Source organism: Octodon degus, unplaced genomic scaffold (assembly GCF_000260255.1).
Source record: "Octodon degus isolate 3935 unplaced genomic scaffold, OctDeg1.0 scaffold00013, whole genome shotgun sequence".
NCBI lineage: Eukaryota > Metazoa > Chordata > Mammalia > Rodentia > Octodontidae > Octodon > Octodon degus.
The window spans coordinates 254,987-266,662 of NW_004524589.1; the positions used below are offsets into that span (position 1 = coordinate 254,987).

The 11,676-nt window shown below is 41.4% G+C and overlaps 1 protein-coding gene across 1 annotated transcript in view; it reads right to left on the minus strand.

Annotated features, from left to right (window-relative positions):
• Positions 1 to 11,676, minus strand: part of Cldn10 (claudin 10) — a 24,534-nt gene that overhangs the window by 4,297 nt on the left and 8,561 nt on the right. Inside the window, exons 2-3 of the mRNA XM_004626247.3 lie at positions 9,875 to 10,036; positions 9,705 to 9,786 (exon numbers count right to left, since the gene is read on the minus strand). Of these exons, the coding sequence (XP_004626304.1) occupies positions 9,705 to 9,786; positions 9,875 to 10,036 (244 nt within the window). The remainder of the gene's footprint in view (positions 1 to 9,704; positions 9,787 to 9,874; positions 10,037 to 11,676) is intronic.

Below are 11,676 nucleotides of genomic sequence, written 5' to 3' on the forward strand. Positions count from 1 at the left end.
CACTGAGCCATCTCCCCGGCCCCCAATAAAAAAATTTAAAAAAAAAAATAAATAAATAAAAGACTGGGTTACCGGGGGAGTTCAGTTTTGAAATGGTCATGTTGACGAGTGGGCTTTTAAAGATTTTAAACATTTAAAAAATCATATTCAATTGTGTTAAGGTAACTGGAATATTTATTTTGGCTACTGCCATGTTGATTAAAATGAGGAAGGCAGTAAGTTTGAAAAGTCCTGGCCCCACGCCCCAAGAGCTTCTTCAGGGTCATGTGACTTCTCTGGAGAACCTGAAAAGCTGAGGCGCTGTCATGTATTACAAGAGTTTTTGTTTCGTTTTTGGAGGGGCTCCTCTGTCCTCTTCAGAGCCAGCTGTCCTGGTTTTAATGCCTCCCCTCACCTCTTTTTTGTGCTGGGTGACAAGACAGCCCCAGGGCACTCAGAAAGAATTCCACAGCCCAGAGCTTGGAGGCACTTAGCGCTTAATGAGCCAGGGAAAGTCCTCTTTGTGAAATGAGAACTAAGTATAGATCACACTGATTAGATTTAAAAAATACTAATAAAGCATTTTACTAGGCTAAGGTGTACATAACAAGAACACAAAGCAACAAGCAAGAGCTCAGGCTTGGGATCACAGTTCCGGGTTTTAAATCCGGGTTCTGCCATGTCTTTACTTAGCTGAAATGCGGGACAGCACAGCGGGGCTTCGATTTCCTCACTTATAAAATGAAGATATCGACGCTAATCTCTCAGAATTAGAATGACAATTAAATGTGGCAACGCACATAAAATCATCCTGACACACATACAGTTCTGGCCTGGTCAGCTGTTCCCTTGTACATTTACTTGAACCACATTTTTACGTATCTGGGAGAACCAGGGTCATGTTTGTTGGAACAGACCTACTCTTTGGCTTCTATTGTTAGGTTTCACCAGAGCTTACTATAATTATTTGCTTAACGTCTGGCTTGCCCTGTTAAAATATAAGATTTGTGAGAACAGAGTTGTTTTGTTTCTCTGTTGTCTTCTCTGAACACATGGTTAGCATGGGATCTGGCCTGTCATTCCTGGGGTTACCACCACCACCCCAACACACACCCTGGGGTGGCAAATCAAGCCACAATGGGAATTTGGGTACAAGGAATTCAGGTACAAGAACAGGAGTGTGCCTCGGTGTCTGCCCTTAGGATTGCTGTGGATGCTACCTGACTAAGCTACAAGTGGCAGTGTGAGCTGTGTAAATCGAGATGGCCAGGTGTGCCACAGTCCTGACCTTCGCAGCATGGAGTGACAGCTGCAGGCGATGGCTCAGTGTCTCAGACACAGCCCAGCAGAAGGGAGAACTTCAACTGGTAGTCAAGAGCACATTTACCACCTTAAATGTTCCTGCTTTATTATTTTTTTTTCCAGGAATGTTAAGTTGTTAATTTATGTTTTAGAAGTAAGTCTTTTTCCCATTACTGGTTTACCAAAGTTACATTCATTGACGCAAATGTATTAAAGCCAGACCCACAGCTCTTAATGGGTCCTGTCTACCAAGATACTCCAAAAACAATGTTTTCATCTCTAAACCAAGGTCCATTCTCACCCTGGCGATGGACACCTGTCTGTGGGAGTCGACTGACCATCTTTCAGATAAGGAAGAAGACAGCGCAACAGAAGCCAGGCTGTGAGGGAGAAAGCTGGCTCAGGGCCAAGAGGATATTGGGGCCCAAAGACCTGTAACATCACCTGAAATGTGGGTAATCTTTTCGAGGTGTTGAAATCAGCGTCTTAGCAAAAAAAGTGAAGGAAGACTTCCAAGTAGAGACAAAGGAGACGTGCCTTGGAAACAAATTGGAGTGAAGATTCTATTGTGTGTCTCTCAGCCCTGCCTTTTACAAACTTCAGTGTTTCCCAGAAGACACACTGAGCGGTACGAACTGAAATCATTATTGAGTAAGTCTGTGATTTTTTTGTCCATTCAACAGAGTGAAAAAAAAGCATCTCAAAGAGAAAACAACCAGTTGCAAAAGCCATCTCACGAAATTGTTAAAAAATACAGGCTGGACAAAAGGTCTCAAGTCGACTCTAAATGAATTCCACACATTACATGTTGGACAGAGTTCACCGTGGAAGTGAAATGGAAATATTTTCCTTGGAATAGAGCCTGAATGAGAAGTAAAATCTCTGAAAATAATAAGCAAGCCAGTTGTTACTAGAAGCCAAATTCATAGTTTCTGAATCCTTTCAGAAAGTTTCAAGATGGTTTGAATTAATGAAGCATGGTCCTGTGGCTTATGATTTGTCACCTTTGTTCTTCCACTGACCACTACTGATAACCAGAAACCTAGCCACACATGGTACCTGGCACTGGTAGCCTATTTTAGTAAAGTTCAATATTTTATGAAAGTCTCTGGCTTTCTTAGGGTGTTACTGCACAATAAAGCATAGTTGTAGAAGGAAGACAGCCTGACCTTCAAAGGGAAGAAAGTACAGAAAAACAACATGATTTTGAAGTCAGCACCCTGCAATAACGTTCTCCATGTAGAAATGTTCTGCCTAGTTTGTTCCTTTTGTTGTGCAAAGGAGAAGGCTGGGTAGATCTGAAGCCTGCTCACTCTTAAGTCTTGAGATAGTTTAAGAGGTCAAATGACATGTGTCTGTGGCTTGAAAGGGCTCTGTGTCTTTTTTTTTTTTTTTTTTTTTTTGTAGAACCAGGGATTGAACTCAAGCCCTTGCACTTGCCAGGGAAGCGCTTATTCTACTGAGCCATCTCCCCGGCCCCTCTGTGTCTTTTATGTATGTGATTTTATGAAGACAGCACAAGAGCAGGGCTGACTGGAGTCCAGGACTTCCTTTTTAGATGGCCATCGTGACAGCCAATGATGAATAACTTTCCTAAAACTCCCAGTTGGATGCTCCTGGTCTGTCCAGTTCATTCCACCCCACCTGTACACGTCACTCCTCAGCCCTCTTTTGTCTTTTCACTTTCAAGCTGCACAGCTAATAAGGGAGTCAAGAATCTGTGTGAACATGGATGTGTACATCTCTTTGTCCTAAAGTTGTCAGCCAGACTTGCTGCAAAAATGCTGGGGTCAATTTAAAGTGTGTCTTACATCTTGTTCAGAATCCTCTACAGCCTATCTGAAAACATTCTAGAGTTGAACGAGGTGTTGGTAAAGACTTCTGTAGGGTGAGTTCTCTTGAAATCTCAAACATATCTGTCTAGTTGACACTTGTGGTTGTTACGCATTAGAGATGACCAAAGATTAAACAGACAAAATTACACAGGACTTCCCCCTCCCAACGATTCCACATTAGGACCTTAAAAGTCTTGCTTCTTCCTTGAGACCTGGGTGTTGTAAAATAAGGTTTCTATCATTCCCACATGTATTTTCTTTTAATGTATTTGCTATAGGACTTCACTACGCAGCTCAGACTCATAGTGGTCCTGCTGTTTCAGCCTCCCCACCACTGGGGTTACAGATGTGCACCACCACCCTGGGTCTCGGTGGCCCGGCTCAGCACTCCCAGGGATGGGGCTGGTGGGGCATGTGGTGCAGGGGATCAAACCGTGGTCCCTGCACCTGCCTAAGCAGGCCCTAAGTCTGCTGAGCTATCTTGCCAGCCCTCTAACATGTATTTCTTTATGCCTAATCTGAGTTAACTGTAGAAGGATTTTTTTTTTCTCCAAATGCCTTCAGGGCAGGTTTGGCTGGCTTGAGTTCTGGGTATCGAACCACAGCAACCTGAGCCTGACTGCTTTGTTGAAGCAGCCACTTAAAGAACTGAGCTAAGGGGCAGACCCCTGAGTTAACTGTATAAAGTAATGTACTATTACCTTTATAGACTATTGGGTCTTGGTACCCTTCAAAATAAGAGTTAACAATATTTTGCACATTTATAGATATGGTTCTAAAAAGCTGAAATGTACTATCTCATCTAATTATAACAACTTCTTATCCTCATTCCACAGATAGGGGACATAGGGCAAGAAAAGGGCAAGGAACTTCTTCAAGGCTGCATAGCTAATAAATGGCAGAACAAGGGTTTACTTCATAGATCCAGGGTCCTGATGATTAAACAATATGCTATTCTGCCTCCGCTCCCAATTTCTTTTCCTTTTTTTTGGCAGAACTGGGGATTGAACTCAGGCCCTTGCACTTGCCATGGAAGTGCTTATCCTGCTGAGCCATCTCCCCGGCCCCAAACAACTAATTCTTTTTTTTTTTTTTTTTTTTTTTTTTTTTTTGTATTTTTAGGGATGGGTATACAGGATGTACAGGGTCTCACTACTAGATCAGACTCATAGTTATCTGCCTGTTTACAGCCTCCCAAGTGCTGGGATTATAGGTGCGTGACACCACGCCCAGTCTCACTTGCTGTCTCAGTGTGCCCCGGGGGGCAGGGCCGGCATGGTAGGCCCAGGAATCAAACTCCCTACCCCTGCGCCTGCTTGCAGGCTCTTTAATCCGCTGGGCTATTTGGCTGGCCCTTCAACTTCTTTACCCGTTATCTTCCCAAGCACACTGGTGGTGCTTTCCCATAATCCCAGTGAAGCCAACCTTGACTTCTCTAGTGAGTTTAAAGCCTTCCTGAACTGCACAGGGATACCCTGTCTCAACAACAGCAACAACCACATTGTCTCCACTCCATCCACACACAGTTCCACATCACTACCATTTTACAGTTCTTGCTATAAATGTCCAGACTAAGATAATAAGTTATAATGAGGATGGAAGAGTGAAGTTAAATATGGTAGGGTCATCCGTGAGGCTGATACTCAGCTTCACCCCAAAGACTCCACAATTAACAGGCAGACTCCTGTGGGATGCTCCCCAGCTGGTCAGGAAACTGGCTAATGAACAAGCAGATGCTCACTACCCAGAGGACTATGATGGGTCACAAGACACAAAGGGACCCCCAGGTGAGGCATCTCCCTGGAAAGGCAAGTCCTGAGAAATGACTAGAAATAAGCCAGGATGTGACAGTTAGGAGCTGAACTACAGAAAGTAGGACACCCTGAGTGAAATAATTACTCCCTGCACTACTCCATAAAAACAAAATAGAGTTTCCATTCACTTGGTATCCAAGCAGATTTTTAAGGCCAGAAATAAATCAGAAATAGCCTATGTGGCTTCCAAACAAATACCTTCACGGCATTAACACCTTAATATTTAACAGTTGAATCTAATTTGCTCTTAATGCTTGCCACTATGTGGAATCTCCTCTCTAAGAATCTATGAGCTCTTTAGCAGCATTAGCTCATTCTTCAAATAACCCCCTAAGCAATCTTAAATGAATAGACATAATGTAATAAAGTACAATAAGGACAGAAGAGTGAAGTTAAATATCTTGGCAAGTTCTCCTGTGAGACTGATGTTCTTTCCAGCCTCACCCAGGAAAATCTGTATTCTACTTCTTGAATTGTTTATTGTTCATTTAACTTGACAATAGGAATGAGATAGTTTATCTCAAAGCAAGCAGCTTTTTAGTTTTTCTTCATCTTTTAATTTTTAGTGCTGGGGGCTGAACTGCACCTTTGTCCAGCATAAGCCTACTCTGTACCACTAAGCTGCACCAGTCATTTATTTCTAGCAAAGGAACAACCACCACCATGAAAAGATTTTACCTCACAAAAGCTCCAATCCTGAAGTAGAAATCAAATATGCCTGGAATGAAGAGGGTACCATGGTTTTGAAGATAATAAAAACAAAAGTTTGGAGGATAAGACCCAAACATGAGACCATCTAAGCCAAAACATTAATGCTAAATCTCATATACAGAAAGAGAACAAATCTAAGATCAAGATCACGAGGTTGTTTTCCTTGAATAGGGACTTGCTTAAATGCCATAACTTTGCTTAACTTGAAGAAGTTTCTTGGAGCAGCTTAAGAAAACAAAGCAAGATGTCCAGGAAGCTAGGGCTTTGGGGCAACAAGGCAATGACAGGAATGAAGCACTCGCCCTGGTACGGTGAGTCACACCACACACTACCTATTGCCATAGCTGCGGGGAAGGGAGCCTTTTTAAATTTGGTTGATTTTGTTTTAATAAAAAGGAGCTAAAGGCAAGAGTGGAGAAATAGTTTTTAAGGCTCCACATACTGGAGTCATGAACATAACCACAAATGCAAGAAGGCAGAACTTGGGTGAAGAGCACAATTCTGTCAAAAGTATTGGAAGAAAAATCTTTCCCACCAGCTCTGTGGTGGGAAAGGGAGAGTCTTAGGATTCTTAACAGGCAATTCAGCACCAGGATGTGACCCCCCCTACTTGCCATCAGAAGCCACTCACATCTTTCACCAACAGAGCTCTACTGCATTCATGAGCACAGTATGAACTTTATTAATAAGCTGAGGTGTACTTAGGCAGCCCCGGTGGGCTTCCCACAGTGACATCCTCCACACCTACACAGAGAAGCCCTGGGAAAATCAAGAGCAGCAAACCAGCACCAAAACCTTGCTTTGAGGCCTGAAATGCTTCCTAGCACAGGTTAGAATTTCAGGCTGCCATTCAGCCTGGAGTATGTCTCAGTGTCTGGACCAAGAACCCAGGAACATGGGTTCGACCTACAGTCACACCTTCCAGGGCTCCAGCAGGAGGTGGCATTTGCTGGTGGCTTATGTTTTGAACAACTAAAGTATGAACACAATGACAAGAGGAGAGCGCATGTGCCTTGACAGAAGGCTTGCTTGTAATCACAAAGGGCCCTCGTCTACAGTACAATTTCACTCCTAGTCACTGTACATGCAAAGACAACAGAAATGAAAGGGATGCTTTCTGGTCTCAAGGAACTACTTAATTCTCTTGCCAGTTGAGCAGGACACCTAAGCAATAGGGCCTTCCCTACAGCTGCATCCTCCAAACCTTAGCTCACTCAGGTTGGCCCAGCCTCAAACTTTGACTCCTGCACACAATCCTCCTAAATGCATGGGCAGATGAAATCAGAAGCACCCATGGTGCAGTTCTAGCAAAGGCCGCCCAAGACAGCACTGTCTCCTAGAAGAGGCCACATGGAAACCTTGCAATAATCATGATGGCTCTTACTAAGTATGAAACCAGTCCATTCTCTCCATAGGCAACGCGTAGCTTACTGACTACTGAAGCTGTGAATTATCCTCTTCCCTAGGAGAAAATAACAGAAAACCAGAGGAAGTCATGACAGTTTGGTGGTTTTTAAAAAAGCACATTTTGTTTATTTGAGGTCTCTGAATCCCTGTCATTCCTTCATGTGTCGTTTTTACTGTAATGAGAATCTGATCAAATTTACAATTCTCAGTGCCTGATGATTCTTTGATCTAATTGGAATTTATTTAGATCACTGAGGGCTTTTCTTTGTGATAGATGCTCGGGGAATAACATGCAACAAGAGAAAGTTCCATGATCAATATGCATGTTTGTTTATAGCCTATATTTTCTATAATACATCAATGTGAAGTATTTATAAATACCAGTTGGCTAGCAATGCTGGATTTTTTTTGGGGGGGGCAGTATAGGAGATTGACACCAGGGCTTTCACACTCAGCTATATTCCAAGCTCTTTTTATTTTTTAATTTTGAGATAAGATCTTGCTCAATTGCTAAATGGTCCAGGCTAGGCACAAACTTCAACTCTCCTGCCTCAGTCTCCCAACTTGCTGGGATTGCAGTTATGAACTGCCACACTCCGCTAGCAGGGTTGTTTTTCATAACCCTACTCCTTGTACTTTTAATTACATAAGATAAACTGGCAAATGGTTCATGTTATTTTAAATAATTGCAAAACAAAACAAAAAGCACTAAAGGATTATTAGGAAAGTGCTTTACAACATTACTGAACTGTGTTCTATAGAGATGCTAGGAGACTAAGAAATGCCTCCAGCCCTGAACTGAATCTCACAAGCACAGGCAACATTCAGGAATGAGCTTTGACCTTTTTGTTCTTTTTCTTTTTTCTTTTTTTTTGGTGGTACCAGGGGTCGAACTCAGGACCCTGGGCTTGTGAGGCAAGCACTTATTCCACTGTGTTATCTCCCCAGCCCCAAGATTTGACCTTTTGATTAAGGGTTCCAATCACATTTAAGATGCAGACGAAGACATCCTTGGTAATTGTCAGGAAAACAAAAACAGTGACGTCAAAAAGATAATCTAGGAAAGTTAACAATATATTAAAATAAACCGGGGCCGGGGAGATGGCTCAGTAGAATAAGCGCTTGCCTGGCAAGTGCCAGGGCCTGAATTTAATCCCTGGTTCCACCAAAAAATAAATAAAAATAAAAATAAAATAATAATACATTAAATAAACCATAAAAATTAGGATTTTGAGGTACATTTCTGATATCAAACCTTAAGATAAAAATACAGATCCCGTTTCAATTAAATATCATTAAAACACTTCTGATCTCCAGAGTACAGATTTGGTTTTCATTTCAATGTTTGGTGCCATGTATATCTCATTATAAAAAGTAAGTTGGGAGAAAATTTACAAATCAGGACACAAGTTTTCTAACATAGGCTGGAAGGTAAAATTGATACTAGGGTCTAAGACAGGCATTTTTGTTTTGCATAAAGCTTCTGAATGAAAATCTTTAAAATGAACAAAAGAAACTTCCTGGTAAAAAGCATATGCAGCATCCTGACAAAAATTATGATGCAGTAGAAGATTATAAATCACACATTTTAGAGTTCAACCACCTGATTGAAATCATGGTTCAGTTAGCTAACTGGTTTAATCCAAATTCTCTTAACTATATTACTTGATCTCTTTTCTCAAATTCAGGTAAGATAGCCCCGAAAGAACTTACCAATAGGGGTGTGATAAAATATAATAATCTAATATTTATAATGCCCTACTCGGATATGTTAGGGGTGCAACCTGTGTTACTATTTTCATTACACCTCGCAGTTTGCACCTCGCAGTTTGCACCTCGAAAAGCAACAGTTATTTCAGTAATTTGCTTTTTTAAAAAAATTAACACTTGATCTGAAGTCTACAAGAATTGCCAGCCTGGCTGATAGTAATACATAGGCTTACACCCGTGACTTCTACAGAGTATGTGAACAGTGAGAGAAAAGATTTGATATGTGGTTATTTCTGATTTGGTGTCTATGGAGTTTTCCCAATGCAGTGAAATAAGCCCAGGAAACCTATAAAACGCAACAACCCACAGCATAAAAGCAACAAACAAGCCAAGAAACCCAACTGTTAATGCTAAAACACTCATCTACAACGGAGCAGTCACGTTTGGGAATCAGTTCCAGGCTCACAACACTTTTTAAAATCTGTGAAGCTTGTCATTCTTTATAAAGGTTGGCAAGAAGGAGTTTGTTACAGAAGAGCAAATTTACAAGGCCCAGAGAGAAATATTTGCCTAGGGGCGCATATCATTTGGGGCGAATAACATTCCAGCAAGCTCAGAAGTCTGTTCTCCCGTTGGCCCTCTTTTCCATCTCACACCCCTCTTTCAATTTCTCTGCCCTACACTTCAATTTTACGATGTACTATGGATAAAGCTTATGCTCCGAATACTGTACCTTGTGCTAAAGATGATGCAAAGCTCAAGTAACTAAACGTCTCTTTTGTCAACGGGGCACATAAACTTGAAATACGCCACCAGTCAGCAATTACTAGTATGTTTCACTGTCCAACAGCCACGTAGGAATTTCATGATTCTGAATCCAGATCATTAACGTGTCTAAGTTTCTGTGAGCTAGAAATGTACACCGAGGACTGAAAACAGCACTTACTTTTGCTCCATAAAGAGAGGATCAAAGAATTCTGTTGTGATTTTGTTTGCGTACAGGGAGCAGCCGGTCATTGAGCACAGCCCTAAAGGGTATGAAAGGGAAAGCACTACGGTTGGTATTACTTCATCAATATCAAAAAGCACCTTGTTTGGAAGAAAGTTATGATTTACCTGACAGGATGAATACTATTCCAGCCAAACAAGCGATTTTAGCTTTGGATTTATCTGAGCCTCCAACTTTGGTACACTTCATTCCAAAGAGCGCAAATATGGCACCGAAAAAGCCCAAACTGACAGCGGCAATCATAAGCCCTCTGCATGCCTGGATGTAGCCTGCAATTAGAGTAGACATTTGTGTTATCAGAGAGACACCCACAGCTCATGTTATCATTTTGGGTGACTGTTCTGTTGTCTGAAAAAAAAAAATAAAGAGGAGGCAAGATGAGAGAATGGAAAGCAAGTTCGTCTATACAAGGGTCTGTCCTACATCAAGCACGGGCAAGTTTAGTTTATGCATGATAATCCAGGTAGACCTCTTGAGCATTATTACTCCCATCCTCACTGGTGGGGAAATGCAGGTATCAACATTTCCATTATTCACCAGAGGTGAATTAGTGACGGGCAGAGACACTTCATTCTAATTTAGACTATAACATCCATGCAACTCTGTCTTTCTTGAGAGATATCACCGGCTCCCTCAGAACTCCCTAACTCTTTTGCACGTCAGCCTTTTAGATAGGTCGTTTTCATGACTTGACATTATAAGATTATAAAGGCTGGGGCTGGGGAGATGGTTCAGTAGAATAAGCGCTTCTCTGGCAAGCGCAAGGGCCTGAGTTCAATCCCTAGTTCCGAAAAAAAAAAAAAGATTATAAAGGCTATTCTTGGTCAGCGACAGCTGACAATGAATGAAATCTTCTAGTATTACTGAAGATTTATATAAGGGGCTCACTGAATGAATCATGAGTCAAGAAAAATTTGAATGCAATTGTGTTTTTGTCAGGGAACACAAAGTCTGACATTCAAAAGTATTGCTTGAAGGGCCAGCCTGATAGCTCAGTGGACTAAAGTGCCTGTTTAGGGAGAGCACAGCATCCAATGTCCATTCCCCAGCTGTGGCACCGGCCCTGCCCACGGGGCGCATTGAGATGGTTTTTGAGACTGGGTATGATGGTGCGCCTGTAGTCCCAGCAGTTAGGAGGCTGAAAACAGGAGAATCACTACGAGTCTGATCTATGTAGTGAGACCCTATAGACCCTGTCTTAAATACAGAAAAAAGTATTGCTTGAAAGAAAAGTAATTTATAATTATTAAATCAATGTTTGCACATATATGCATATAGTTTGCATATATTTACATACATTTTTCATATATATGGGTGCATTTATAGTACCCTAAACTATGTTCTGCTACCTTATTGGACCATTCTTGTAGTATTTACTGTCTTATGTATTTTTATTTGCACATCCAGGGTGACAGTCAACTTCAGTTTGGCTTTTATCCAGATACTAATACATTGCAAATTAACAGGACTTAAACTAATAACTTTTTACTATATAAATAATTTTCATTTCGCTCTGAGTGAGAGAAGCATGTTGGGTGTAGGTAAATATTTGTTAAGTAAATGAACACACATCAGGTTTACCTTGGAAGTAAACTTTCTAGTTGAAAAAGACTCTTAAAGGTCAGGATATAGCGAGGAACTTATTAGTATTTAGGTAAAGGAAACAATAAGTAATAATAAAATCACAGCCATCGGAAACGCAGGGAGTAAATGCTAGTGGCGTGCACTCCCAGGTTTCTTTGGAAAAGAATGCAATTTAAATCTGAATCTTATTCCTAGGCTATCCACAAAGAGCAAATGAGAGCTGATTTACTTAACTGTAACACACTCATACCTCATCAACACACACTGCAACGACCAGGACCCTAGTGCAAATGACCTCCACACCAAAAACAATTGCACTGATGCT